Source organism: Anopheles darlingi, chromosome 2 (genome assembly GCF_943734745.1).
Source record: "Anopheles darlingi chromosome 2, idAnoDarlMG_H_01, whole genome shotgun sequence".
NCBI lineage: Eukaryota > Metazoa > Arthropoda > Insecta > Diptera > Culicidae > Anopheles > Anopheles darlingi.
In genome coordinates, this window is record NC_064874.1 from 76,608,557 (window position 1) to 76,636,056 (window position 27,500).

Consider the following 27,500-nt stretch of genomic DNA (forward strand, 5'->3'; position numbering starts at 1 on the left):
CCGGCTTCATCGTTCTGATTATCTTTGTTTTCGTAACACTGTTTTTCTTCTACGACAAAGAAGGTAAGCCACTGTTTCCACTGTTCCCCACGTATCCTGTTGCTGCGTGCAGTTCAGGATTAATAAATGTGTACATAATATGGCTATGCTGTCCGGTTGGTAAATAATGAAAGCAAACCCGGGTATTTTAAAGGATGTGGTATGTTGCAACTTAACACCCATAACGTTCTGAGCATTGTGGCATTTGGACTCCTGGAGCAACTAGTTAAATTTGTAAAACTCTTTGAAACATTCATTCATGGTGGCAGCCATAGACAGATTGTGCGTGTAGTTGGAATGGTCGACATAAAAAAAACCGGGCCCAGCAATCTCATGGATGGAGTTCGAGGGGAGATCATGAGGAACCATTAACACGATTTTTCGGCATTGAAACACTCCTTTGATTTACACCAAAGAGTTGCCAAGAGTAGCCGAAGCAGCAGCAGCACTACACGCGGCACAGCAACCTTGTTTTGCAATATTCGTTTCATGCTATTCGACACATCTTTTGGTTGCTGTTCGTTAAGTTGTAACCTTGCACAGGAACTAGCTTCTCATTCCTCTTCGCGTGCTTGTGCTATCAGAGAAATCGAGCGTCTCTTCGCAATCGAAATGTAACAAGCCTCTGTACTACTGTAAAGCAATCGAGGGCGCTAGATAAAGCCGAGGCAACACGGCATTGTTGTAATCAACTCCCTCGAACACCCCAATGTATAATGTTATCGCGAGCGATGGAATTAAAATAAATAGATGGCAGATCATTAGTTTGCGGATCACGGTGGTGGTATGGCCAAAGCGGCGGGGAACCAGTTGACAAAATTGAGTTGATTGGCGTATTGCCCTAATGAATGGCGGGAGACGGGCGGAACCAATTTACCCGGCGAAAGAACCGACCGTTCTGTTAGGTTGTTAGAGATCTGCTCGCGTGTCTCCGTTGATTAAATCTGACTATGGCCAGACCCATCAGCGAAACCTAAAATAGTTTTACCCTTTACTTTAAACACAGAGCATAGTGCTGTATTTTTAATTTTGATAAGTGTCGAATGTGTTGAAATTTGCTAATCTGTTTTTGGTTTTGGTCATAAACTGTTCTACTGGTTTTGAAATGTTTGTTATCATTTTATAAGAAAAATGCTTACTATTTATAACATGTTATGCATGCATCCCATAAGAGCATGGCATATATGTATACTTCGCTAAAAACTTCCCTGCAGGTTCTAAGGTTTTCGTTTATTTTTGTTTTTTTAAACATTTCCTGAAAGATAATAGTTAACAAATTCCGCAAACTCACACCCACGAAGTAAAATAAGGTGGCGATAAATTTAATCCTTTTTGTTCGAGTTTGAATTCGCTTGCTGTTGCTTGCTCCGCTGGCTCTAGATATTTATTTCCCTTACTCTTCTTTTGCAGAGATAAAGCACGAATCGGAGCATCCTAATGCTCCAAACGTTGCGCGGCTTGAACTCCTACGGAGCAAGAAAGGTTCGCGACACAAAGGTACTACATTTGCAAACTACATCTGCCCAGGGAGGATTCAGTTTGTCGTTCGATAAAGAAATACTGGTACCGCTCTTATTGCGCCCTAAGATGGCCATAAGCGAGCGAGAGATTTTGAGTTGTGCAGCACAGATATGCCGAGGGTCACTCATAGTGATAAGAAGTCATATAGAGATAATAAGCCATATATAGCATATGGTATAAATTATCGCTTTCTCTAGTGGAGCAGGTTAACAACATCATACGGAAACAATATTTCCAAAGCTATCCTTACTTTTACAACATCGAGCGTTTACCGTAGTGTGATTGTATTAAAAATCGTTGGCTCCTGTACAATAGGGTTCAACACGGATTGATAAAACTCTTTCACGGAAGTGTTGACCGAAATAGCCCTCCAGTCGCTATGCATATAACACATAATAGGAATTCAAGCAAAAGCACGATGTTAGTTGTGATCCGTCTAGAAAGCTTCCGCCGGTTATTCAATTCGTGAGAGTGTATCAGATAAGATATTCTATGATAAACAGTGCGAACCACATGCTGCGCTGAATCTTAGAAATAACACGAAACACCAGGCCTCCATGTGCCCTTATCGTGCATCTTACGGTCACATCTGATCATGCTATCACATGTAGGGTTGTGCTACGTAACATTGTCATTAATTTAATTACCTCGGTAAACTCACGACAGCGGTGGTCCATTCTTCCGCTTGGTAAACAAAATGCGTCACCAGCAGTTGATGCTGATAGGAGCAACCAAATACCAAATGTTTCTGGTCCCTTTCTCTGCGCTGTTAATTATTCTTCAAAATGTTAATAGCCCGAATCTGATTGTTTCCCTTTAGCATTGTCATGCTACCGAAAACGCTGAAAAAATGAAAAAAAACGAAGAATCGATGCTTTCAGTCTTGCAAATGCTTCTTTTCTCCCATACTTTTAGTTGTAGATGAGTTTTTATGTTTCAGATACACGATTAAAGCGGTTTTGAAAAGTTTCGTAACGAAGCAACGTTTTCGACGACAGCCATTTGTTTAAAAAAAATCTGTTTCCAAGATTGATTACGATCTACTGCATTTTCAGGGTTTTGTATAACTAAAACAGATCTAAGATTTATTTCTCCGTTTTATGTGCCCCGTTTCAGATGATTTTGAAAAAGAATATCCATTGCTCCTCGTCAACGAACAGTTGGTGATATGTTTTGAGAATGGCACTGACTACCGGAAGCTACCATACATCACGGAAAGTCCACCAACCACGGAGCAGGATCCACTAACCACGCAGCGAAACATTCGTCGATTACTACCAACGCTACACCGGACGACTACAGGAGATGCAGCCGAACCAATGATCTACTTTGTCACACCGACCTATCCAAGACGTGAACAAATTGCGGAAATTATTCGGCTCGGACAAACACTGATGCACGTACCGTATCTCCATTGGATCGTAGCCGATGATACGGACACCTGCAGCCAAACGCTCAACCATCATCTCAAGAAGTTCGGTTAGTAGCCAAGAGGGGCGACCGCATAGGGCGATCCAATCCATTTTGCGCTCTACTAACGAAACTGAACGCTTCCTCGATTGATTTTTCGTTTTCCCTTAGGCATTCCGTACACTCAGCTGGCAAGCCCGATGCCAGAAGTGTATCGCGCTCGCAAAAATGCCCCACGTGGTGTTGCCAATCGGCGGGCGGCACTGAACTGGATTCGCACGAACGGCAAAAAGTCAGGTGTGCTGTACTTTGGCGACGACGATAATACATTTGAGCTCAAGCTGTTCAGTGAAATACGCTATACCAAGAAGGTGTCCATGTTTCCGGTGGGATTAATTGGTGATTACGCTGTCAGCACGCCAATCGTACGAAACGTAAGTCAGCGCCCAGAGAAGATTGAGCATCGTAAACCGCCATCAGCTGCTCATCGTAGCAGAATGGGCGGTCCAGCTCCAATATGACGTTTTATAATTATTTGTTCCTCCTTTTCCCATATGTTGACTTTCTGGTTTAGGGACGAGTTGAGGGTTTCTTCGATTCATGGCCAGCAAAGCGCAAGTGGCCGGTAGATATGGCCGGATTTGCCGTTAGCCTCGAGTATTTAGCACTCAGTCCGAACGCTACTATGCCATTCCGGGCCGGTTACGAGGAGGACGAATTTCTCAAGAGCATCGGCCTGAAGCTACAGGACATCGAACCGAAGGCCAATAATTGCACTGAAATTTTGGTGTGGCACACGCAAACTAAAAGCAGCAAGGCGCCGACAGTACGAATCTCAATGGATCGGCAGAAGCTCGATAGGTTGAACCTTGGCACGGTGCTGAAACAGCTTGAAACCATGGGCGTTAATCGTATCAGTGAAACGGAAGGTAAATGTTTGCTCAATAATTTGCTTTGTACGCGTGTTTACCAGCCACTAGGATCGAGTTTGGTTTCTTTCATTGTTAATCCCACGGTGCAGAAGACGATAGAAATGTGTTTCTAATTTATTTAAAGTGCGCATTTGAATGCTTTAATTATTGATTTAGATATTTGGTTCATTTAGAGGATAACGAATTAATGTTCAAAAATGGGTTTTGATGATTCTAATATCTATGCTTTCTTCTCTTTCCCACAGGTACCACCGCGCAAGCAATCGTTGAAGGGAGTGTTAAGCCGTTATCATATTGGTTCAGCTAATTCAAAACTACCAGTGACATCAGCAACACCAGCGGCGTTGTGACCACACTGACCATCTCCTTACATGGGCTTTCAAAGAAGCTGGTTGAATTGATTTGATTGTAGCTAGTGGTTTTTTCTAATATTTCTCCACTATCTGTTTTTGTGTTGCATCTGAGATGTTATTTTCAATGTTTATTTGCGCGTGAATATAAATTAATTTTAAGTTATATCTGATCACCAAGTACTAAGTATAATCGATTCTTGTAGATAGATTTCATATTTCACCATCGAGATTAGATAAGATCAATCGCAGTCTAGATATTTTACACCTTCCAAGCTTCGGTAATAGAACATCGTATCTGAATAGGATCAATTCAATGTTAGTTTTAGCTTACAAAGCAATCGATTCAGTCATGCCAAATATATTGCTTGGTCATACCATACAAAAGTCATTTCGCATGATCAACTTCATCGAGTAAGGTTGTCATTGCGAGAACGATTCGCTTAGCGAGAAAAGGCCGCATAGCCAAGATATACAATCATTTTTTTTAACTTGACGTTAGAATAGCCAGATTCGGTGGATAAGACGCACCATGAGAAACAATGGCTTCAAAGGAAGCGTAAGCAAAGTGGTTAGTTTCAATCATGCTAATTTTCAATATCAACAATTAGTATGTCTTTTAACTGCAAAACAGCACTGGTCGATGTTGGCTTACTTATTGTTATTTTATTTCTTTAAATAAGTACTCAATCCTCACGCACAACTTTACGGTTCCAAGAGCAACTAATGTGATGGATAAAGATATTCTCAACCTACATTTGAATTGATGGCGTTTTTCAAACCTATGGATCTGATGTTTATTTAAGTGTAAACGTGTATCATGATTTAAAACTATGACTTGTAATTTGCCCTTCTATTATTCTAATGAACACTGTTGATTTTGCTAACTCAAATATCGGATGTATATGGAAGAAGATTGTGATCGAAATTTGAAACTTGCACAAGAAAAGGAACTTTATCATTTTGACCTCCCTGGTTTTTCATTAGCAAGCTAAAAGACAAATGATCTTGTGCCCAGAAATAGGAGACGTAGAGCGTGTCTTGTGCAATGTGACTTCTGAAATTACCATTCCACAGAAACGCTTGACCTAGGGAAGAGCAAAGTTCTACAATTCGTGATCAAACACTAGTCTCATTTGAGCTTTGCAAGGCGAATGTCAAGTGTACAAACAGCATAGAACGTGCATACATCTCCTGGGTCTAGGGTACTTGATTCGGTTTATAATTGGTAGTGTAGAATTTAAGTTTCCTGTGATATTAGTTTAGCGACATTACAACGGGCGCATAAGAGCAAGAACGGTGGTCAGACCGATATTGAACCGTTGCCGAATAAATACTAAACTGCTAAACTGTGGTTGAAATTACAGATCCATCGGTAAAAAGAAGTATGCCATGTGGAACATCAAGCGAGTATGATATAATGTGTTTCCCCAATCATCCATAACCCATCGCACTGGCAATAATGTATCAATGTGCATGAAAAAGGCAAAAGACAGCTGTAGGGAACTCCTCTAGAGATTAATTTTAAGCTTACTCTTAAAGTTGCTTAGCAGATACGTTCTACATATGCTTTGCTTCCTTGCATTGCCTACGTTCTGGTAATTCAAAATCGAACAAACTCCCAACAATTGTAGCACCATCGCAAGTATGTTCATAGTAAATTTAAAGTATATTCACTCTCTTTTGAAGGGCCCCTATGGCTCAACAATTGGATGGGAATGGATGCATCAAATTGTTTTACCTTTAACGTTTTTGTAATACGTAAGAACCAGGTGTCAGATAATGATAGATGCTGGAAGCAAAGAAATTTTTTGATATTTCCTGATACGGGGTGTGTAAATCGAACAAAACGAAATACGAACAATAATGTCGGATTGAAGAGAAGAACTACTTACGTGAAGCGTGCGTTTCTATTGAAGAAAGAAAAATTAAAATTGAAAACTATCTCAAAAGTATGTATCCGAGATTTTTATGCTGGTTATAAAAAGCATTTTAGCAAATTATTTTTCAGTTCCTTTGCAGCTTAGCAGCATTATGTTTCTTTGTTTATTTTGAATATTATTGACGACTGAAAACAATTAATTGAAAAATTTGTCGATTACTTCGTCCTCGTTCCTCGTTATTAATCGTCCCGAACCCTCGTTCGGTGGTCTGCAATCTTAAAAAAAATAGATTGTCCGAGCCCCATTTTTACAGGGTATGATTATCACTTCAACACGTCACACGTCTTGAGACTATTCCTGTACGGGACAAGGGGCATGATTGATGCTGATAATCCCGCTCGTTGCATCGCTCCCGCTCTGTGGATGCTGACCTCTCCATCGCACTCGTTAATCTTATGACTGAATAAGCTACTGGAACCCCAGAAGCTCCATCCCGCCCGGAGTAGAATGTGGGTTTGGTTTCGAGTGTGCGTGCATCGTCTGCTGCTCACCGTCCCCCTCGCTCGCCAACCGATGCTTATTGGACTGGCTACGCCGATCGTTTGCCAAGACCTTTGACATTGGTCCACTGATAACGAGGACATGTGGGCCCATCTTCTCAGCATTATCAAGCGCAACAGGCGTACCGAGCGATGAGCGCAGCGAATTGAAGTGAAAGACCTTTCAATTTTGCCAGTCTCGACGATCGCCTGGTACGGTACGGTTCGGTTCTTAGGATTATCGGTGCTGAGATGTTGGTGCTAGTTCGCAGCTCTGACATATTGATTGTAAGATCCGGTTGGGCTCTCGGTGTCGTTATATCTGCGAATGATTCAATGTAATTTCCACGCAATATCCCGTATTGCGACTTATCCGTTATATGACAGTGGGATCCACTAGTGAAGAATCAATTGTTGAAAGGTTGATCGATACGCCATGTTGTGCTTCAAAAATTCGTTTTCAAATTGATTGCGCAACATTTTGGAAAACGAAGCAAGTGCGAAGTGATTAGTTCACTAAGGTGTATTTACAGTTGAAGTAATCATGATACGATCCGAGGAATTTTCAGTGTAAAGAATTGAAAGAAAAAGTATATTTTTTCTATTCGAAATGGATGCAATCAGTGGAGCCGATCCGTTGGAAGTGTTCATGTTCCAGCGTGGCACACGGTGAATGACATCGATCGGCCAGTCTTTCCAAACCGTGATGATCCTCGTTATCAGTGAAAAGGAACCATGGAAAGGAAAAGAACATACGGCACAGCGTATAGCCGGCGACGGGACCATCAGTAAACAACCGCCTAGATTAGTGTTGCTGCAGCCAAAGTTCAAGTTTACCATGTCCAAGTTGATTTATTTGAGTTCGGTGATGTGGGACCGGTCATAGAGTGTGTGATTGTAAAGAGTTTCTATTTGATAACGAATCCTAGCAAGGATGCTGCATTCCATGTGTTTCCTCTTTTTCCGCGTAAATGCCACGTTTGTTGATAAGCAAAGAAAACACGGATGAGTGTTGAGTGACGATTGGCTTTATATATATGATGACGTGTTTTAGTGATTTTCGATGCGATTCGATTGATGAACGAATGTTTGACTTGTGATTCGCAATGCTTTTAGTAAACGTAAATTGTTTATGTGATTGTTTTTGTTCATTTTTCTAGAATTTCTCGTGCTAAAATTATGCCGAAAAGTGCGTGATACGAGAATAGCGTGTCCGTTAAGCTATTAAAATCTGGGCGAAAACAATCATGGATAAGTGGAAAAGTGTAGTTTGGTCGGTAGTGTTGGTGACACTGCTGCTAGTGATTCCTCTTCAGGCCCATAAAAAAAGTAAGTATTCGCATGTTAATCCAAGGTTTTTTCTGCACTGCTGATTTTGATGTCAGATTGTACAGTTATTCTTACCTGAGAGAATTAATACATTTTCAGTAGCAAATTGTACTTGAAACGACGTCCTACTATGCTATACTATGTTGGTCCACGCAACAGATTTTCTAGGTCAGGCCTTCAGACGTTAGTGTTATTTGTCCATAAAGTTTTGAACATTTATTATAATGGAACATTACTCTTTCCTAAAAAATAAAAATCAAAGAAAAAAGCACTAAAAACACCGCTTTAAGTCCGTTATAATGTGCAAGACCATTCATTATAATGTGTTAGGATCAGCAACCTACGATTTTTCGGATTTTTGTTGACTTTAAAATGAAAATATTCATTGGAAAACTCATGAAATTTAGAAATCTGTGGTAATTGTGCATATGTGGCAATAGCAGATACCAATTCTATCCATTCATAATTTTTTTTGGATGGAATAAATGGGTGGACCTTATTTTTTTTATAAAGAAGTATAAAAGTAATGTTCAATGCTACTATCGATCTCTGAGAAACCAGTTGTAATTGATCATTCTACTTTTACTTGAAACAAATGATTACGGAAATAAACATCGTCCCTCTCACTGTAGATCCCCTCAAAGATCCCAGAATATGTGGCAGGCCCACGTGTTCGCAGGCAAACAACAAGTTTCGATATAACGTGGGTAGCATGTACAACTACGAGTACTCGATGATCGTGAAGACAGCGTTAGCAGGCAGTGGTGATAATACATCCGAGCTGCATGTATCGGCTACCGTTACACTCGATATTCACGCACCTTGCCAGGGTGTGCTGAAACTGTCCACGATCGAAGTGCGGGAACGGGCTGCTCCACAGACCGAACCAGATGATCTGGACTACGGTGACTACAATAATATGCCCGATCTGAGCGAAACAAACGATGTCCATTCGAAGAGCGAACTGATAGCAGAGCAGTTGATGAATTATGATCTGCGGTTCGCGTTCCATGATGGTACCATCAGCGAGATCTGCCACGAGGACAGCGAATCCGTCTGGACGCTCAACCTCAAGCGCGGTATCCTTTCAACGTTGCAGAACACAATGCCGCGGTTCGACATTGATTTCCAGACGACGGAAACAGATGTGTCAGGCATATGCGATGTCACATATAAGACAAGCGGCCGGAAAGGGACGCAGTTGCTGTTCCGCAAGACGAAAGATATTGGGTCATGTAAGCGACGATATAAGACTACGTCCTTCATACAAACCGTACCATACGATTTTCGACCGGTAAGTCGCACGTCATAAAGCAGTACTTATGCACATACATACTAATACACTTTGGGAACCTATGATTTGTGTACCTTTTTTTTTTCTTTTGCACAGAATTACGTTGCTTGGCCAATTCTGAACTCAACGAGCTACTGCGAGGTAGGTTCAACGGGATAACAAATGATTTGAAGTTGTGTTACTGTACGCTAGGATCACCTTATCTTCGCAGATCACCGTAGATAACTACATATACAAGAACGTTTTGTGCTACGAACGGCATCAGCTGGTACCGTTTTCGAATGGGTTGGCGGGCGCGGTTACTGAAACCTCGACGAAGCTCAGCTTTTTCCAGGAAGAATCTTACACGCAGGAAGAGCCAAAAGATGAACTGGATATCCAGCAAAGGTCCTCATTGCTGTATGATCACACACCTTCCGTGAGAGAGAGTCACGATGAATTGAAGGCGTCCCGCGAGCTCCTGAAGCAGCTGTGTGCTCTCGGTTTTCCCAACATTCGTCGCAATTTTCCCGACGTTTTCCTCAACTTTCTGGGTGCCGCCCGGACACTGTCGATGAACGCGTTGCACCAACTGCTCTTCCGCTCACATAGTATCTGCGACAGTGGGCGCAGTCACATACTCGCCAGTTTGCCATACATTGGCAGTCCGGCATCGGTGGCGCTTATGAAGGATCAGATCGTAAAGCGAGAAGTGTCGACGGAGGATGCTCGCGGGTGGATGAAATCGTTAGCCTTCCTCAAGCGACCAAATACGGAGGTGCTCGAGTCGATGCTAGAGCTGATTGAACACGGCAAAACGATCAGTGAAGGAATGTACTATTATCTCCCGGCGACTATGGTCGTGAACACATTCTGCCAGATCCAAGCCAATTGCGAAGATTCGGAAAGTGTGCAATCGATCGTGCAGTTTTTCGAAACGGAGCTCCACGAGGTGATCGGAGGAAGTGGAACGGAAAATCAGAGGCAACTGTTGGTCATCTTACTAAAGTCACTAAGTAATATGGGAGTGGTGAGTAAGGAATTGAATCAGGAGCTGCGTCGTATCATCGAAGGGAGTGAACTGGGAACGGAAGTACGCGTGGAAGCGGTGAACGTGTTCCGTCGCCACGACTGCCATCGTACGAAGGACTACTTCCTAAAGCTGTACTCAACGACGGAACTAGAGGTAGAGGTACGGATTGCTGCATACCTGCAGACCATGCGCTGTCCAGACCATCTCTCTATTAAGCTGATCAAACATGTGCTGAAAACGGAGGAAGTGAACCAGGTCGGTTCGTTTGTCTGGTCGCATCTGACAAACCTGGCCAAAAGTGCCTCACCCGTGCGTGTCGAAGCACAGGGATTGTTGGCTGAGGATGATCTCGGAAAGAAGTTTAACCTGGATATTCGCAAGTTTTCGCGCAACTATGAGCAGACACTGTTCTTCGATGAGTACAACTTTGGCCTCACGGTCGATAGTAACGTGATCTTCGGAATGGAGTCGTACGTGCCACGGACAATACGCTTTAACATGACGACCGATCTGTTCGGTGAATCGATCAACTTTGTCGAGCTGAATATTCGAGCGGAAGGACTGGAAGATATGGTGCAGGAGTTTTTCGGACCCAAGGGTACACTAAGCGCCAAGATGGTCAACGAGAAGCTGCAGCAAATGTTGAAAATGCTGAAAAGATACATACCGTCGTTCCTGGTGGAACGATTTTGGAGTGAAGACCTCGGCGGAGATGAAATGGGTCGTGACGGTGAAGATGGCCGCCGGAAGCGCGCATCCGAAGACCGCATGTCACCAACGCTCATTGCTAGAGCACTGCAGAATGAGGCGGAACAGTTGGGTTTCCGTTTGAAGAGCAACTTCAGTTTCCCGCAGCTGACGATCGGAGTGAAGATCTTTGGCAATGAAATACTGTACCTAACGGAAGACCTGAGGGTACAGCAGCGCCAGATGAAGTGGGATTTATTGAAGGAGGCGTTCTCGGGGAAGGAGGTGTCATTGACGAAATCTGCCATCTTCCTGGACGCCGCGTACGATGTGCCATTATGCTCGGGGTTACCGCTGGGCCTCAGCATTGTTGGCGCCTCCTCCGTCGACCTGCGCATGACAGCAGTGGCCCGGTTGTTCGACATTTGGCGCCAGCGGGCCGATTTGGAGGGTAAAATCAAACCGAGTGTCAGTGTGGATCTGACCGCAACTATGAAAAGTGATTTCATGCACGCAGGAACGTCACTTAAGGTGAAAACGAACCTCTACTCGAGTTCGGCCTGGGAAGCTAAGCTGTTGGCGAGGGGCCCTGATCTAGTCCAGCTTCAGGTCAACTTTCCGCAGGATCGTAACGAAATAATGAGCGTCCGATCGGAGATATTGGTATTGGCGGAGGAAGGACGTGAGCTGCTCCAACCCGGTATTAACCGGCGCTACGCAAATTCAACCTGCACATGGCCAGTGATCGACCAGGCGCTCGGTCTAAAGCTGTGCGCCAACTATAGTCTGCCGGACGTGATCAACGGGGGCGAACAGGAGCTACCGAGCCTAATACTCAGCGGACCGGCAAACTTCGATGTTACGCTAGAGAAAGCGGACCTAACAGCAAAGGCTTACCTATTCAAGTATACTTGGGTGCGACCGAACGGCGGGAAGCGAGCGATCGGTACGATCGTGTTCGAAACACCCCACTCGCATATTCCGCGCATTTTCCGAGCGAATATAACGCTGGACGCAAACCGTAACACCGCCATCATGTCATTCGTCAATGGAAAAATCTCGCACAAAGCAATGGGTGCCTTCACCAACAAGCCGAACCAGAAGCGGTTAGAGATTTCGCTAAACGTAAATGATCGGAAGTATCTAGCGCTAGAGATGGGCTACAACAATACGGTCGTCCGGAACGGTCGCCGATACTACCCTTCGTTCTACCTGTCGGTGAATAATGAGCGTATCGCCGGCCTTGGCGGACATGTTAACGAAACGGATAAAAAAAATGTTACCCAGTGGGACTATAATATCGTTTTCGAGACGAAGCGACTGAGAGCGAAGGCGATGGGTTATGTTTCATTGTCCTACAATTCCACTATTATGATATACAACAACATGGAATATCAGGTAAGGGTGACGGTCTCAACAACGAAAATTGTCACTTCTAATTAAGTCATTTTTGCTAAATGTTTAGTTTTCGTCGAGCAAACTAGAAAACCTGGTCGTTAACGCCATGATTGAAAAGGCCAAAAAGGAAATCATGTCTTGCAGTGGTTTTTTCAATATGCGCTCGAGCGCCTATCCGCATTTCGATGTAGCTATCAACGGTACTTATCTGGTAAATGTAGGACGATACGATTTGGAGCTGCTTTACAACAACGCACCAGACTTGAAGGACCAGAATTACACGACAACAATAAAGGTGATCTTTACGCAGGAAAGTCCTGATAGACTGTATCTGGCATCCGACGAGAGCGATCAGTACGATCGCTTCAAACATCGAACCTCTTTAACAATGGCATTGGCACGACCTCGCGCAAAAACGGACATGCGAATGGTGTTAAGGTATGTTTATTATGGGAACGTCTGTTCATATCAAATGCATTGGATATGATGTTTTATTCTCTGTTACTCTTTTTCTTATGCAGCCACGAAAATATGATGAAGAAGGGTCAGGATCACAAGGTCACAATGGATATACGATACGCTCCGCAAAGGGAGGTACATGGGTTGGTTACGTTCGCTATGCCAGCATCCCACGAATTTTTGTTTGAAACTGGCATGAATCTAACAGTGCCTGGCTTCCATCCGTTAATAGTGAACCTGAAAGTGTGGGAGAAGAATCCTAGGGCGCACCAGGTAAGCGCAAGTTGTGCGTTTAAACTCTCGTAGATGTGTGAATACGAATAACTTACATCCGGTCCATTTTGCGTCTATCGTATTCTTTTTTCTAGTTTGAGTTCCGGGGAGTGTGGTTCTCGGCACACGCCCTCAATGTAAGTGGTTGGTACATGGATCGTAGCTCGTTCGCTAAAAGTTTTCACCATGCGAAGCTGGATATCAAAACGGGGCCCACTGTGCGGGAGGTGCTGGGTTTGTTCAAATATGTTCATGATGTGCAGGGAAATGCGTTAAACATAACAGCGGAGTACGACAAGCAACCATACGCAATTTTCGTTCGTCATGGCCCATCACTAAAGAACAACATTAGTGGTACGGAAAGCTATACAGAGGTTCGCTGGAATGATGCATTGTACTGGTTTTCGGCCCTGATGAAATCGGCACCGATCAAGCAGCTCGATCTGGAGTTACATATCGATAAGTAAGTATCGGTGCGGCAGGATTCTATACAGCTCGAGACTTCGATCTAATCTCCTTATCTCTTACAGGTTACGTGATATTAGCGTTTCATTGCGAGGTTATTCCACGGATCTGAAACGAGAGGTTGGGATCGAGTTGAAATGGGATGCGAATCGGGATCCAACGCAGCGAGTGAAAATATCCGGTGAACTAAATACTCCAACCAACGGCACGTACGTCGGCTTGGTCTTGCTGTCATACCCCAATCGATCGTTCAGTGGAACGTTCGATTTAAAGATGCTTGATGCGCGATATCTAGCTAACGCTCGTATCTCGTGGAACACGAGCGAAGCGATCGAGATGCGACTGGATGCCGGTACGGATGATGAGATGCTGCATAACATCTGGCTACTGTTTCAACTCAATACACCATTTGACGGTTGGCACCGTAACGCCCTAAACGGAGGGTTCTACTACAAAGACAGTCTGCTCCGGACCAACATTTCCGCGCACTGGGCTGAGGATCAGAATCTGGGTATGGAGCTGATGGGTTACTACATGTCCAACGAGACCGTATTCAACTGTGAGCTCGACACGAAGTTGCACAGCTCCATCCCACATGTCCCAACCGCAAGATTACATTTGAAACACAACTACGATCAGAAGTGGTTCGAAACGATCTGTACATACAACTACACGGTTACAGGTGAGCCGCCGCAGGTGTTGTCGGTGCACTCAAACTGGCAGTACGACGTTGACGGTCGCCATCGAAATGTGACAGGTTCACTGAAGTTCGAAAGTCCTTTCGAGGGTTACCAAACAGGCGCGCTGGTGATGATGGTGACATTCAGCGAAAATCGTGCAGTAACGGGCGCGGCCGAGCTGAAGCTCGCGGATGAGAAGTATGACATGATAGTCTTGGGTCACGTGCGTAATATTGTCGACTGCATGCTAACGACGAATGTTACCTCATCGAATCCAAGCTTCCGCGAAATAAACGGTCGCTTCGGGTTTATAGAGAAGGAACGACACTTCGTGGCAGAAGTTATCACACCAACGACAACGCTCGGCGTAGAGTTGTTGTTTGCGGTGGTTTCATCGCAGAACTACGACATCAAGATTCATTTCGCTACTCCGCTGAAGGATTGGGAGAAAGCAATCTTGCGGGCGAAGCTGCAACAAGACAATATCGATTTCCGGGCAGGCCTGAACAGCATCATGATCGGCTGTACGGGCGTTTGGCGTTGGGCACACGGGAAGGATTTCGAGTATTCGTACCGGATCTACACACCACTGCCCAAGTTCGAGGAGAGCGCACTGACCGCAAAGCTAGTCATCGACATCGAACAACCCGAATACGTGGATGTGGAGCTTTCGGGCAAATTCTCGGAGTATCGCCTAGGGTTTAAGGCGAAATCAAAACCGCAACCGAAACTACTTCGCAACTTACCAGCCGTCGGGTACAAAACCGTTGATACCGATAATGAGAGCGAAGAAGATGAGGAAGAGGATGAGCTTAACTTCATCGGTGACATTGAATTGTACACCATCTTTTGGCCAACGATCAATGGTACGCTACAGCTGACTCAGCGGGACATAAAGTATCAGGCAACTGGTAAAATTGTTTTACCGCAGGGAGTAATCGATCTGGAGGATACTTTCATACAAGAGGATCTGCTCAACACAATGAACATTCTGGTGATACGTACACCGTTTCCGGTGGCGAAGGAAATCAAGTCGGAAGTTGTACTAAAGGTGCCTGCAGATGGCACCGACATAACAGTTGGTATGAACTTAAAGTTCTGCAATCGCTCGGAATGGGTCAACACCGGGTTCCATGTGAACTACAAGTACCATCAGGATGAAGCCGAGGTACACAAACATTATGCACTCGTCAATCTGATGACACCGATCAAAAACCTGCAGGAAGTGTTCCTTAACGGTACATTGGAGCTAGAAGATCACAGCTACAAGGGCAACCTGTCGGCCAGAACGATGACGACGAATGCTTCGCTCGCATTGTTCTTTGAGGTAAGACCCGCGCACAGCAAGCAATACATGGTATTCATTGTGTACCAATTCATCTGTTTTTTATCTTTCGTCCGTATTTCCCGTTAGAGTGAGGATCAATTCATTGATACGTTCATGAGCGTTTGGGTACGAGCACCGTTGATGCCGTACTACGCATGTCGTGTCTTTTACAAACAGGACTTTGCCAGCACCGACAATATGATGGATTTGGGATTCGACGTTCACGACGGCACGCTGCACAGTGACGTGAGTAATGGACGATGCTAATCGACACCATTTTGATTATACGTCGTCTATCCAATGTCAATTTCTATTCGCAGTTCCGCGTCAATGGTTCTTGGTCTTTTGCGGCGCCACACTTCATTACCGGTACTGGCCGCTATCACTCTAATTTCCTGCCAATCAGCAAGCTGAACACCGAATTTGAGTTTACGCGATCGCCTATACCGAAGGCGATGGTGAACGTAAGGCTCAGTAAACGGAACAGCTCAGAAGAGTGTAAGATTAGCGCGCGAGCTGAACGACACCGGGAGATGTTCACAATCAAGCTGAACGTACCCATAGAAGGCTACAACAATCTGTCCATTGATGGTCGGCTCCTGCATATTAAGGGAAGTGAATATAACATTTCTGGGTTATTACATAGCAATGACCAAGTCCTTCAGTTCGATGGCAACGCTGTGATCATTGAAGACATACCGTACCGTGCCGATGTTAAGCTACAGTCGCTGGGGCCGATTGTATCGGATGGAAAAATACACTACAGCTGTACCCAACAGTCTATGGTGACAGCGTTTGCTCTACATGTAGAAAAGGGAAACCAGATGGCAAAGTTGGACGGTAGCTTCAAACTGCTAGCCATGTCCGATTGGTTCGTTAAAATTGCAGCAGACTCAACGGTGGCGAGCTTAAGGGAGGTAGACCTTTACCTTGGCATTACACCAGAAACCACTGACAAGGCCCTGGGGAAGTTCAACATTCGTTCGCCCTGGGTTAGCTATGGTATCGATCAGGCTGATGTTGAGATGGAATTTGATGTGCAGCCGATATCGGGCTCGGTGGTTGCTCGTTATGGTATCCGGGAAGTGGCGGGCAATGCGAGCTGCGCATGGAACTGGGCACTGAAATCGAACATGCAGTTTGCACTCGAAAATCGGGTTGTTCACAATTCTGTCCAGCGCATTTTCCGCACCGGAGTCCGGTACGTGAGCCCAGATGTGGCTAACAATCACAACATTACCTTTGGCGGGGACCTGAATCTTAATAATATCTGGGTGTAAGTACATAGGCGAATAGATACTCCGATTGGTGCGTGGATTCTTTTGTTTTAATTCACCCTTTTGGTTTTGCAGCTTTAGCTCGAATGCATCAGTAGATTTCTTCTCGATCCGTGATTTGTCCGGTGTTCTGAAGGTGCAGCTACCGAAGCCGGTAGGCGATCTTCATACGTTGGCGTTCGAGATGAGAGGTAACCTGCCATTCATCGAACCGGTCAAATCATTCAACATGAAGACGTCCTACGAGACGGATGAAAGTCGGAAGCGGTATGCGTACGTTTCGGAATACAGTTACCTCGGCCATTTGAGATCGTTGGTGAGGTTCGAATGGGGACCCGATCCAAGGCAGCAGCGGGTGCAAACTAATGTCAACTTGATTCGCGTGGGGGAAAAGCGCGAGTTGGAAGCTATACTGCAAGGCCCTTGGTATATGGAAGATACGTTTACAGCATACGGAACTTACGATTTTCGAGAAGCACTACATATCATGAGGTAAGCGTACCCGGAATGAGCCTACAGTGGCCCACTGAAAAACTCACAATACGATCCTTCTAGTTGTAATATCTCCATACCGGCGTCTACGAAGGTTGCCAGTGCCAATGTGGCATTCAATAATCTCTCGAACATGAAGGGTGATGTGAACTGTACGACACCGTTTTTGAACGTTACCTGGGTTCATGGACAGCTGGAGTTTATTGAAACGCCCCTGGAATCGATTCGGTATGTGAAGGGTACTTGGCCGGAATCGAGTGCTGTATTCGACGCAAAGGCCACCTACCGTCAGCACAATCAGGACCGTGAGCAGCAGGGTACGATCAAGATGGAATTACCACTGAAAACGCGCCACTATGCGGAGGTAAAGTACGGGCTGGCTCAACGTCCAGCAATTACGACCGGTCATGCCGAAGTGGACTACAACTCCAATAAGATACTCAACGGTCAGTACACTTCAAAAGAGGAATCCAGGTATGTAGAATGTTCCGATATGACTCCAATATGTGTAGTACCAGCAATAACCAGCTGTTTTTTTTTTTACATGGCAGAGCCGGGTTTGACAAGAAAACGATAGACGTTACCTTGGAGAACAACTTTATGCCACTCGGAGTGCACTATGTACATTCGCTGAGCCTGCTAGATGCCGATATTCGCACTCTGGTAATGTCGTTGGGCATCCGTTGCCTCGTGCTCTATGGAATCCATTACTCACATACCTTCCCCGTTTTGCAGGACTTTAAGCGTGCCGAAGTGTTTCAGTTACGAAACAACAAAAACTTCAATATCACTGGAGAAGTACACGTGCTGAACAAGGCGACGGGACGAGAATATTTGATAAAGGCTATTCATCCGAACCGAACCGTTGTGCTAACGGCAGACTTTGAGCAGCAAGACAAAGTCGATCGCAAGCAGTCCCGACTGGAGCTGGCACCCACTGTTTGGGTTGCGTTCGATTTGCTCCTGACAAATCGTTCAAGAGATGATTTGGAATCGAAAAACATTACACTCCAGGTTTCATACCCGAAGCGTAACATCTCGGCCGAAGGTTGGTACGCGTACACGGAGAATGCCTTCGATTCGGACATCTCGCTCTCATACAGCCCAAACCAAACGAGCGAACAGGATACGATGGCGGTGCTAGCCGATCGTACGCTACGAGGAGGCGTAGTCTGGCGTGATCTAGCGAATGTTAGCACCAGTGGTCAGAATCTGCGAATTGTCGTGGGTCATCCTAGCTTCAAGCAGGATGTGACGCTCGATGCATATTACTTCACCAATCCTTCCCACTGGTTTAGCTCAAAGTTGGAGCTTCGCTATAACGACGATGATCAGCATCTGTTCACGACTGGATTCAATCTGAATGATATGCGACCTATCGTAGGCTACTGGAATTATTCGTACGATCTTTTTACGGTGCACGAATCGTCCGATTTGGCGCTGAATTCGATTGGATCGATCGGAATACGTGATGGGTTGTATGGTGTGAGCTCCAATTCTGTCTATCAGCGAGCGTATCTTTCGCGCATGCAAGGTCACGTGCTGGGAACACTAAACGTTCCGCACAAGGAGCTGCTCTTTGAGGTGAGCAAGAAGCAGCACAGCAATGCATGGCGGTCATCAGCTTTTTCTACATACTTTACCTATCATTCTGCCTATTTCAGCGCATGACATCGCAAAGCAAGTACCGTCTGTGGGTGAAGAGTGCTGGTGGTTATCCCGTGTACATGATCAACGGTACGCTGATCGATGGAGTGGAGGTCGATGCAAACGGGTTCTTCTATCTAGACATCAACGACAAGCTTGTTCAGTTGCGGGTGAATGTTACACCGGATGGGTCCGAGAACATCCACATGTATGGTGTGATACCGGACACGCGTAGTGCGTACTTTGACTTCTGGCGGGATTACAACGAGTCACGTATGGTGGACGTAGCGAGCTATCTCAAAATGAACCATTCCAGGCTCATCACGGGTCACCTCCTATGGCGGCCGCAGATCAAATCCGATTTGCTAGAGTGGTTCGGTGAATACTTCAAGGGACTGCACACCTCCTTTTTGGAGTACACCGAATTTTGGATTAAGCACATATACCTAGAGTCTAAAGACTCGACGTTGGGCATTTATGAGGCCGCCCTGCCACACGTTGAAGGGTTCCTAAATGACGTGTCCGGGTTAAGCGTGCTGCAGAATGATCTGGACGATTTGCAACGCTTCCTCAATGCATCCTATGTGGCAGATGATTTCTACATTCGGTCGGCCATCAATTTCACAGTCTCAATACTGGACGAGCTGGCGCTGCGTAACAAGATTACTTCGTTGCCGAAATTCTTGACCGAGCTGGCACAGCTGATGGGTGACTCTGGGCAAGCGCTTGGCAAATCGCTGACCAAGCTACTCGAGCGTATCAAACAAGCGTTCCACAATTTTTCCGAAATTATAGGACGTATATTCGCGGGTGATGCAATGCGGTATCTCTCATCTACGCTGGAGGAATCACTCCAGCGTTACGATAACTTTATCAAGCAACTTCATCTGCAGTTTATTAAGGTTTGCTTCAGTGGGAGTATGGCATGGCGATTGCTAATTGTAGATAGAATGAAGAAACACAGATAAATCTTTTTGCTTTCTTTCTCCAGAACATCCAAGAACTCTGGGACAAGTGTACGAACATGGCAACTATCTTCTGGCACAGAATGTTGCAGAACATTGAACCCACCATCATCCGGATTGTACATTATTGCGAATCGCTAAGCTGGTATGTCGGCAATGAGATATTTAGTAAGTGTCTTTGCTCTTTTGCAGTCAGTTCTGTTGGTGTGGTTGGTATGAATTGAACCAATACTTCTTTTTCCCCCGTTCCCATCGTTGCAGCGTTCCTGTATGACAAAACGCAAAAGCTTGCCGACTCCCCGTACTTCAATACCGTAACCAACTTTACTCAGGATCTCGATATGCTTTACAAGGATCTTGTAACGAATGATGTCTTCACCAACACGAAGAAGTACTCGGCCGTGACGTTTCGGTTTCTGCGCGAAAAGTACTTCCAGATTGTACCATTTGCGCGCGAGTTCCACCGGGTTATGATAGAACTGGTCGAGGAGATCAAGGAGTTGCAGAAGGTGGAATTCGTACAGTTCTTCATCCAGCGCTACGAGGAGGCGGTGGGGAAGCTGGAATGGTTGGCCGAAGAGTTTCAAGTCGAACGACGGTTGCAGCAGATGTGGATGATTCTGCGCAACAAACTAACGCATATTGCACAGACGGCATTGCAGGCGGAGAATCATTATCGCGAAGCGAAGACGAAGTTTATTTTCGATCCGGACAATGGTATAATGGAGTTGGAACAAAAACTACCGATGTCCTGGCATGCGTTTAACGAAACGCCCAAGTACGAGGAAATACCGGAGATCAAGTTCATCGGTGACATTCAGGATCTGTTCTCCGGCAGCAACACCACTTTATCTTCGCTGTACTCCAGCATATGCTCGATGGTTGATCCGCAGATGTGGTTACCACCGTTCAAGAGCGTCGGGCTGCTAGTCGGATCACGTCACTTCATGTCTTTTGACAAACGATTCTTATCGATGGATCTGCGTGAGATGCAACAGGGTGGCCGTCTGAATGAGTGTCGCTATTTACTGGCACACGACTACCACAATCGCACGCTAACAGTGCTGTTGGAACCATCGGTAGGTCCATGAGGGAAGAGGCAAGCGCCGCATGTTCGTAGACTAATGGCTACTTTGGTATCGGGGGGTATCGTGTTGCAGGTTTTGAAAGACGGCCAGAACTCGCGTAAGGTAACGATGATCACGGAGGATCATACACTGGAGGTGGATATCTACGATGCGGTAAGTGGCGCGTCATTTGTCTCTACTTTCTCCTCTCCACATTCCTAATGCACTTTATCCTTTCTTTCAATGGCCTGCTCAGACGGTAAAGATCAATCGCCAGGATACGACCGCGCTGCCGGCACTCATAGGCTCGGGAACGGTTGTCTATCGGGAGTCGGACTCGTTGTACGTTCAGTCGGATCGTGGTTTTCAGCTCACCTGCAGCCTCCGCTATCATCTCTGCTCGATAGAGCTGAGCGGTTGGTACTTTGGTAAATTGGCCGGTTTGCTCGGTACAATGAACAACGAGCAGTTTGATGATCGCATGACAGCGACCAACGTGTACAGCCGAACGGACCGCGAATTCCTCGACAGTTGGGCCCTACCAGGATGCAGTTCGCCAGTCGGAACCCCGGATCACAAGCACAACTCAAAGAATGCGTCTAGTGAGTTGAAGGATCTATGCGAATCCTTTTTCCTCCAAAAGCAATCTTACTTTGCGTCCTGCTACTCCGTGGTCGATGTTACACCATTCCACGAGATGTGTTTGGATCTAGGCAATACACTGCGTAACAAGAGCGAGGTGACACCGTTGGATCCCGGTGGTGCATGTACGGCCGCGCTGGCGTACATACAAGCGTGTCAACTCGAAGACAAGTTGCTACGCATTCCTGACAAATGTATCAGGTAATTAAAGAAGAAAAGGAAACTGTTGGTCATCTGCCTCGTGCAAGATCACGAAACTATGCTTATTTTATTCCGTTTTTTCTGTTCCAGTTGCCAGCTGCTGAATGGCACGTTCGTTCCGGAGGGCATGTTTGTGAATCTGACCGACAACGCTGTTCCAGCGGCAGCAGATATTGTGTTTATCGTGGAGGCCAAACCCTGTAATGAGCGTTTCGTACATATGAAGAGCATCAAATTACTGGTGGAGGCAATTACCCAAGAGCTGAAGGAGCTTAGTATCTCCGATACTCGCTTCGGGGTAGTTGCGTTCGGTGGTCCTGCACCATTCGATCGCCCGTATAGTGTGGCGGTGGAGAACGCTGATTTCGAGCGAAATGATCGCTTCGAACCCTTCCTCGAGCACATTACGACCGGTAATGGGACGAACGACGACATTTTCAATGCAATCATGATTGCGTCAAAGCTCGTGTATCGGCCTGGTGCATCGAAGACCTTTATTCTGTTACCGTGCTCACGCTGCCACATGTCCCGAATGCGTCTGGATTATTCATCCGTGCTCCAGCAACTACTGGAGAATGACATAAAATTGCATATCCTGGCTCATCACGAGCCATCGTTCAACAAGACGCGTGTAACGCGTCTGTTCTACGGTATGGATAGCCGATTCGCTTACACGAAGAAGGACGTGAAGGAACTGGTGGGTGACATGGAACTACGACAACAAATCCGCTTACCCAAGGCATCGCTAGGTGAGTGCGTAGCGTTGGCGATGGAAACGAATGGTTCCGTGTTTGGGGGCCACAACCTGCGACAGGATCGGTCGGCCAACGCGAACAACGCGAAGAAGTTCATGAAGGTATTTGCGAAGCGCATCGCGTCTACCGCCATCCCGAGCCGCTGCCAGAGGTGTGAGTGTACCGGCCACAATACGGGTGTTGCGTACATGCAGTGCACGCTGTGCAGCTATCCGATGCCGTATATTGATATGGACGATATGTTGGATGACGAGTTACTGGCTCTGTTGCAGCCTGATGTTGATTGGGCGGACGAATATGGAGAAGAGGTCTAGAGTAATAGAGAAAGGAACTGTAAAGGAGGAGGAGGAGGAGAAAAGATTTAATTTTGCATTGCTTCCCTCAATACTAGTACACTTATCACCTGTTGTTATAGTGATTATAAGGAGTAATAAAAAAAACCTTTTACATTTTTATGATACATCTTTAGCAGGCCGATGAAGCCAGCAATCTAGTAAACATAGTAAAATGTTGTAGCACGAATCACTTCCGACCCGGCACACGCCGAAGCAAGACGTAGTGCGTTGAACAAATTTGGTGGACTAGCTTAAAACGGTAAAATAATTGTGACACTATAGAATGTTCAGTGTTAATAAGTGCGTGATATGGTAGGCAGTTGGACCGTTACAATCAATAGAAAAGGTGAGTCATAATTTTACCATGTATATAGCGGAGTACTTTACATGGCAATGGTGGAAATGATTGCTGCTAGGGTGGGGGTGAGAGTGCACTTGAACGACGTTTAGGAAAGAATATCAGTTTTATTACTATCAGTTGGTTACATTTAATTGGTTTCTTGATTTCTTGTCTGTAATCCTTCTTAAACTCCATTCAATGCTTTCCTTATCGGTCATTACTTATACGCTAACAGATTAAAGTTTCTTAAATTTTTGTTCAGCTGGCGTCTCTCTTCAGCCTGACGGCTGGCTAATGTAGCGTTCAGCACCGTTTCCCGATCTTGGATTTCGTGGCGCAGGATTGAGTGCCAAACGATTTCGAATCTCCTGCAATGTGCTTTTGCAATTGCTATTGGTTACCACAAAACGCCCCTTTCAATGGTTTCTTTGATCTATTACATGAATTTCGTTCGTCATTTTTTCATTTCTTTCGTAAATTGTACTCCTTTTTAAGTAACTCTGCTTCACCCTGCCAGAGTTTATCCAGGGCCGGAGCATTATACACTGTAATACCACAGAGCTAACAACTAGCAGCTGCTTCAATATTCAGCTTTTTTTCTGTTCGGTATGTTGCAGCGGTAGGGTTAATGAGCAGCGTTGAAACGAAATCGCTTTTAGGGTAATTAAACAGATGTTTCAAAAATAGCGAGAAATAGAGAACAAAAAATTCACAAAACTTGAATAATTTTCCTATGAGTTTAATGTCCAACATTTATCGCTGCAACGTGCTTTCGGTTCTTCACAAAGTCTAGCTAACGTACGAAACCTCTATTGCAAGCATAACCGAACGCACGTGTCCTGATGATGCGAAGTAGCCGTCACACAAAGCACCTATCGCATCCGTGTATCAAGATACTACCAGCGTAAGGAACTTAATGGACGAATCCTTGTCCTTACTGCTGCTCTGCCGGATGCTATGCCTTGGAATGACAATAGTAACATTTTGCTAAGTCTATTTTCTCCATATTGATATGTTCTAATGCTGCTGCTGCTGCTGCTGCTGCTGCTGATGATACTGTTGCTACTGCTATCGGTGGAATTATGGGCTGCAGTTGAAGTACAGAGTTGACCACAAAACCAAAACAAACTCAAAACGCACAAAAATAGCAAAGCACCCTTTTTAATCACTCCCTTCAAACATGGTATATCAGTTCAAAACGCCAAAACCAAACGTACAACGATGATTGTCGCGAGGAGTAATATATCATTCTGTGCTCCCGTGGTTTACTGATCGCCTATACTGTCTCTCCCCCTCTCTTTCAACGAGGCCGAAGGACAGAGGTGATGCGTAGTGACTGGTTAACATAAAAGTAACACGCATCAAGTGCCTGGTGTAGCTGGAACAAACATAAATATGCGGAAGGGGTTTAGAGTGCATCTTCCTAGTATTGTTAAAAACGGCGCAAAACGGCCATCACTGCACACTAGTGCTGCCTGCCGGGCATGCGAGGAATGCTCAAATACTATTGGACGTATCGCTGATAAATTGCGCATTGTTTCTGTGTATGTAGTTGTGTGTTGGTGTTTCGTTTATCTTGAACGAAGCGGCTTGATCGATCTTAAATGCTAGTTTTCTCTGTATCATCAAAAATTACCTAGCTAATGGAACTGAACTACTTAAAATGTCCGGCACTATATGATCTGCCTGTTGCTTGCTGTTTGCTCGATTCAAATGCTCCGATTTTTAGTGAAAGCTTTTTTTCGTCCTGCTGCTTTTGCGCTTCTATGCTAATGCGGGCACACACAGGCGAAACCCCTGATCCCATGATACCCGTCATGGTATCGTAAACATGGAGCATTCACTTTTGCGAAGCTAGATGGCAAGCGATAAATCAAAATATTTAAAAATTACCAGATTCACTAAGAAAACCTTATCCTCTAGCTGCACGACCAACCCCCTTATGATTGCGATTGGGTCGCATCGGAAGCATTAAGCGGGTCACGTGGTAAAGCCCTAAGTACAACCGAGGGATAGGCCGGCTGTACCACTTCATGGCCTTCTATCTAGTCCATTAGGACACCCAAGGATTGGCCCGCATTAATAGGGAATAATGGATTTATGCCCTGCGAACACAGGAATTCTCATATACGACCACGCTTTGAATGCTTTGAAGCGAGGTGGTTCCTATTTTACTAGCCTTCAACATTATTAGATTGGTTGGTAATACTTTTGAAATTCTACTCCCTTTTTTTAAGCCCAGGTTAGCGCCGATCAGGGAGAATATACAGGGGACCGATTGAATGCATCTTTAGGGTTTGACCAAAAGTTTAAAACGTTTACTCCTATAGCAAGAGACACTGCAACTGAGTGACACTGGAACTTCTTATAATAATTGAACCATGGTTTCCTTCTAGTTGCTTTTGGAGGAGGAAGAGGATTTTTGTGTGGCCTGTGTAGTCATATACATACACACCCACACACACGCAATCATCCACACAAACACACTTTGGATCTTTGTTTTTAAGTATTTGGCGTTTTGGTTTTTTCATTTATTCTTCTCCTTTTTATATTTCCCCAAAAACTTTTCTCTTTACATGGACAAGAGGCTTCACGTTTTCTATCATCTTCGGTTCGTGTTGATTTGGGTAATGGCTATTACTTTGCAGAACGTAGCGGTGTCGTTCAGTCAAGATCCAAGAGTCGGACTTCCTTCGTTTGTCCCCTTGACACACAGCAGCAATCTTCTCTTTGTCTGTCTTCGGTCTTACTAGCAAATGGCACAAGTTAGTGAGTTGAGTGAATTACTCCTTTTGCAGCACATACTTATTGCATACAATCTCTAAAACAAGTTAGTAGCTATGCAAACGCGGCGATTGAAGATAGAATATAGTAAGGTTCAGCCATTTGTCACCGTGTGGTCCCTCCTGTGCAGCTGCTTACGGATACTTTCTCTGGTATGTGAGAATGTTTATGTGTCTTTTGGTTTCCGCCTAAAACCAAAACCAGTTAACCAATTGTAAGCCGCGTGCACTTTATAGTTTAATAGCAACAAATGATCTGTCTTTTGCGTGTAAAAGCAGGTAATGAGTGACACCATTAGGTTATGACTCCTTTAGGTGCTTTAAATACTGGTGCTTTCAATACTTATCGTCAGTAACAAAGTTTGGTGGAGGATTAAATGTACTTTTGGAGAGGCCGTCATACCGATGAAAGTTGACTCGCGTAAGGCAGAGCTTCCTAAGCTAGGCGCTAGATTGGCAAAACAGGTGGGTCCGGCAGATGAGCTATTGACCGGTTCGTTGTTAGTGACGTTGGTGTAAGGCTTGGAATACTCTGCAACTCGATGGCAACTAATCACTGATGTTGTAGTGTGTGCTGTTCTGCAAAGGAAACGCCAAGTTGCAATACTGCAACGCTGTAAATACTGTTCCTATCTGACAGGGAAACGACGTCCGCCTTTTGCCAACGTGGCAGGGCCAACTCCATTCCCACTCTATCTTGTGCGGAAGCTAGCTAATCGTTCTTTCACCGAAATGCTTCAGCATATATTCCAAGTATCGCTGCTGCTCTCCATTGCCAATAATAAACTACGACAAGCGGCACGCTACATCGACCGGCTGATCGGTATCGTGATGATGAGGCTGATCATACTTTCGTTGACACCATTTCGTTCGGATGGCTGATAGTAGTATCCGCCGCTAGGACCACCCTCTTCCGAATTCTGGCTGATCCAGCTCACCGATCGCTCACCGCCACCAGCATTCCGCTGGCCTTCCGAGTCGGGGGTGCGTCCTGTGAGAATGAATCAAAAGATGGCAGCAAACTTGCGAGCAAGGAACTCCTTCAGTGGCTGGTAGTACTGATACCGGAGGCAGATCATTTCCGGCCAGTTACGCAGCGCCGAAAATAGTTCCGAGTCCGTTTCGAGGATGTAGATCGCGGACACGATTAGCACGACGACAACAAATAGGAACGAGGGTACGAACGCATGAATGAGGGAGAACTTTTTCACATTCTTCGCACTGTTGCTGGCGTTCTGCTGCTGGATGATGCTACTAGCTGTCGCATGTTGTTGCTGCTGCTGGTGCTGTTGTTGTTGATGGTGCTGTTGGTGATGGTGGTGGTTGGTGACACTGTGTAATGCCAATGCCGGTATGTTGTCCGTCGTGTACGCTTGTCGATGGTGATGATGGAGCTGG

The 27,500-nt window shown here is 45.3% G+C and overlaps 3 protein-coding genes across 6 annotated transcripts in view; 2 read left to right on the forward strand and 1 right to left on the reverse strand.

Moving 5' to 3' along the window:
* LOC125952867 (galactosylgalactosylxylosylprotein 3-beta-glucuronosyltransferase S) overlaps positions 1-6,133 on the forward strand; it is a 7,259-nt gene extending 1,126 nt beyond the window's left edge. The window contains exons 1-6 of one of the 2 annotated variants that reach the window (XM_049682608.1): positions 1-63; positions 1,450-1,536; positions 2,677-3,039; positions 3,142-3,404; positions 3,545-3,899; positions 4,148-6,133. The exon at positions 1-63 is cut by the window's left edge and continues 1,126 nt beyond it. In XM_049682608.1, the coding sequence (XP_049538565.1) occupies positions 1-63; positions 1,450-1,536; positions 2,677-3,039; positions 3,142-3,404; positions 3,545-3,899; positions 4,148-4,209 (1,193 nt within the window). In that variant the 3' untranslated portion in view covers positions 4,210-6,133. The remainder of the gene's footprint in view (positions 64-1,449; positions 1,537-2,676; positions 3,040-3,141; positions 3,405-3,544; positions 3,900-4,147) is intronic. The other variant, XM_049682609.1, reaches the window with a different exon arrangement.
* Positions 6,134-6,877: 744 nt separating this feature from the next.
* On the forward strand, positions 6,878-23,104 carry LOC125959115 (uncharacterized). Of its 2 annotated transcripts, none has more exons than XM_049691905.1 (21): positions 6,878-6,962; positions 7,835-8,003; positions 8,636-9,297; positions 9,394-9,438; positions 9,509-12,394; positions 12,462-12,832; positions 12,916-13,126; positions 13,222-13,589; positions 13,657-15,598; positions 15,686-15,844; positions 15,919-16,874; positions 16,951-17,367; positions 17,431-17,841; positions 17,919-18,030; positions 18,103-18,951; positions 19,032-19,916; positions 20,006-20,147; positions 20,241-21,058; positions 21,140-21,220; positions 21,303-21,889; positions 21,980-23,104. In XM_049691905.1, the coding sequence occupies exons 2-21, from the start codon at positions 7,922-7,924 to the stop codon at positions 22,956-22,958; spliced, it is 12,963 nt and encodes a 4,320-aa protein (XP_049547862.1). In that variant the 5' UTR covers positions 6,878-6,962; positions 7,835-7,921; the 3' UTR covers positions 22,959-23,104. The 2 variants fall into 2 exon arrangements, with proteins under 2 accessions (XP_049547862.1, XP_049547863.1); XM_049691906.1 differs by having other exon boundaries at positions 6,898-7,012.
* Positions 23,105-25,170: 2,066 nt separating this feature from the next.
* LOC125959127 (FERM domain-containing protein 5) overlaps positions 25,171-27,500 on the reverse strand; it is an 8,672-nt gene continuing 6,342 nt past the window's right edge. For both annotated transcript variants that reach the window (XM_049691929.1, XM_049691928.1), the window contains exon 8: positions 25,171-27,500. This exon is cut by the window's right edge and continues 289 nt beyond it. In XM_049691929.1, the coding sequence (XP_049547886.1) occupies positions 27,107-27,500 (394 nt within the window). In that variant the 3' untranslated portion in view covers positions 25,171-27,106.

What these genes read in the sequence shown, in the direction of transcription:
- LOC125959115 (XM_049691905.1), top strand. Translation starts at nt 7,922, where the DNA reads ATGGATAAGTGGAAAAGTGTAGTTTGGTCGGTAGTGTTGGTGACACTG. An exon ending in ACTTCAAAAGAGGAATCCAG is followed by an intron (nt 17,842 to 17,918) that starts GTATGTAGAATG and finishes TTTACATGGCAG; the next exon opens with AGCCGGGTTTGACAAGAAAA. An exon ending in TGTCGGCAATGAGATATTTA is followed by an intron (nt 20,148 to 20,240) that starts GTAAGTGTCTTT and finishes CCATCGTTGCAG; the next exon opens with CGTTCCTGTATGACAAAACG.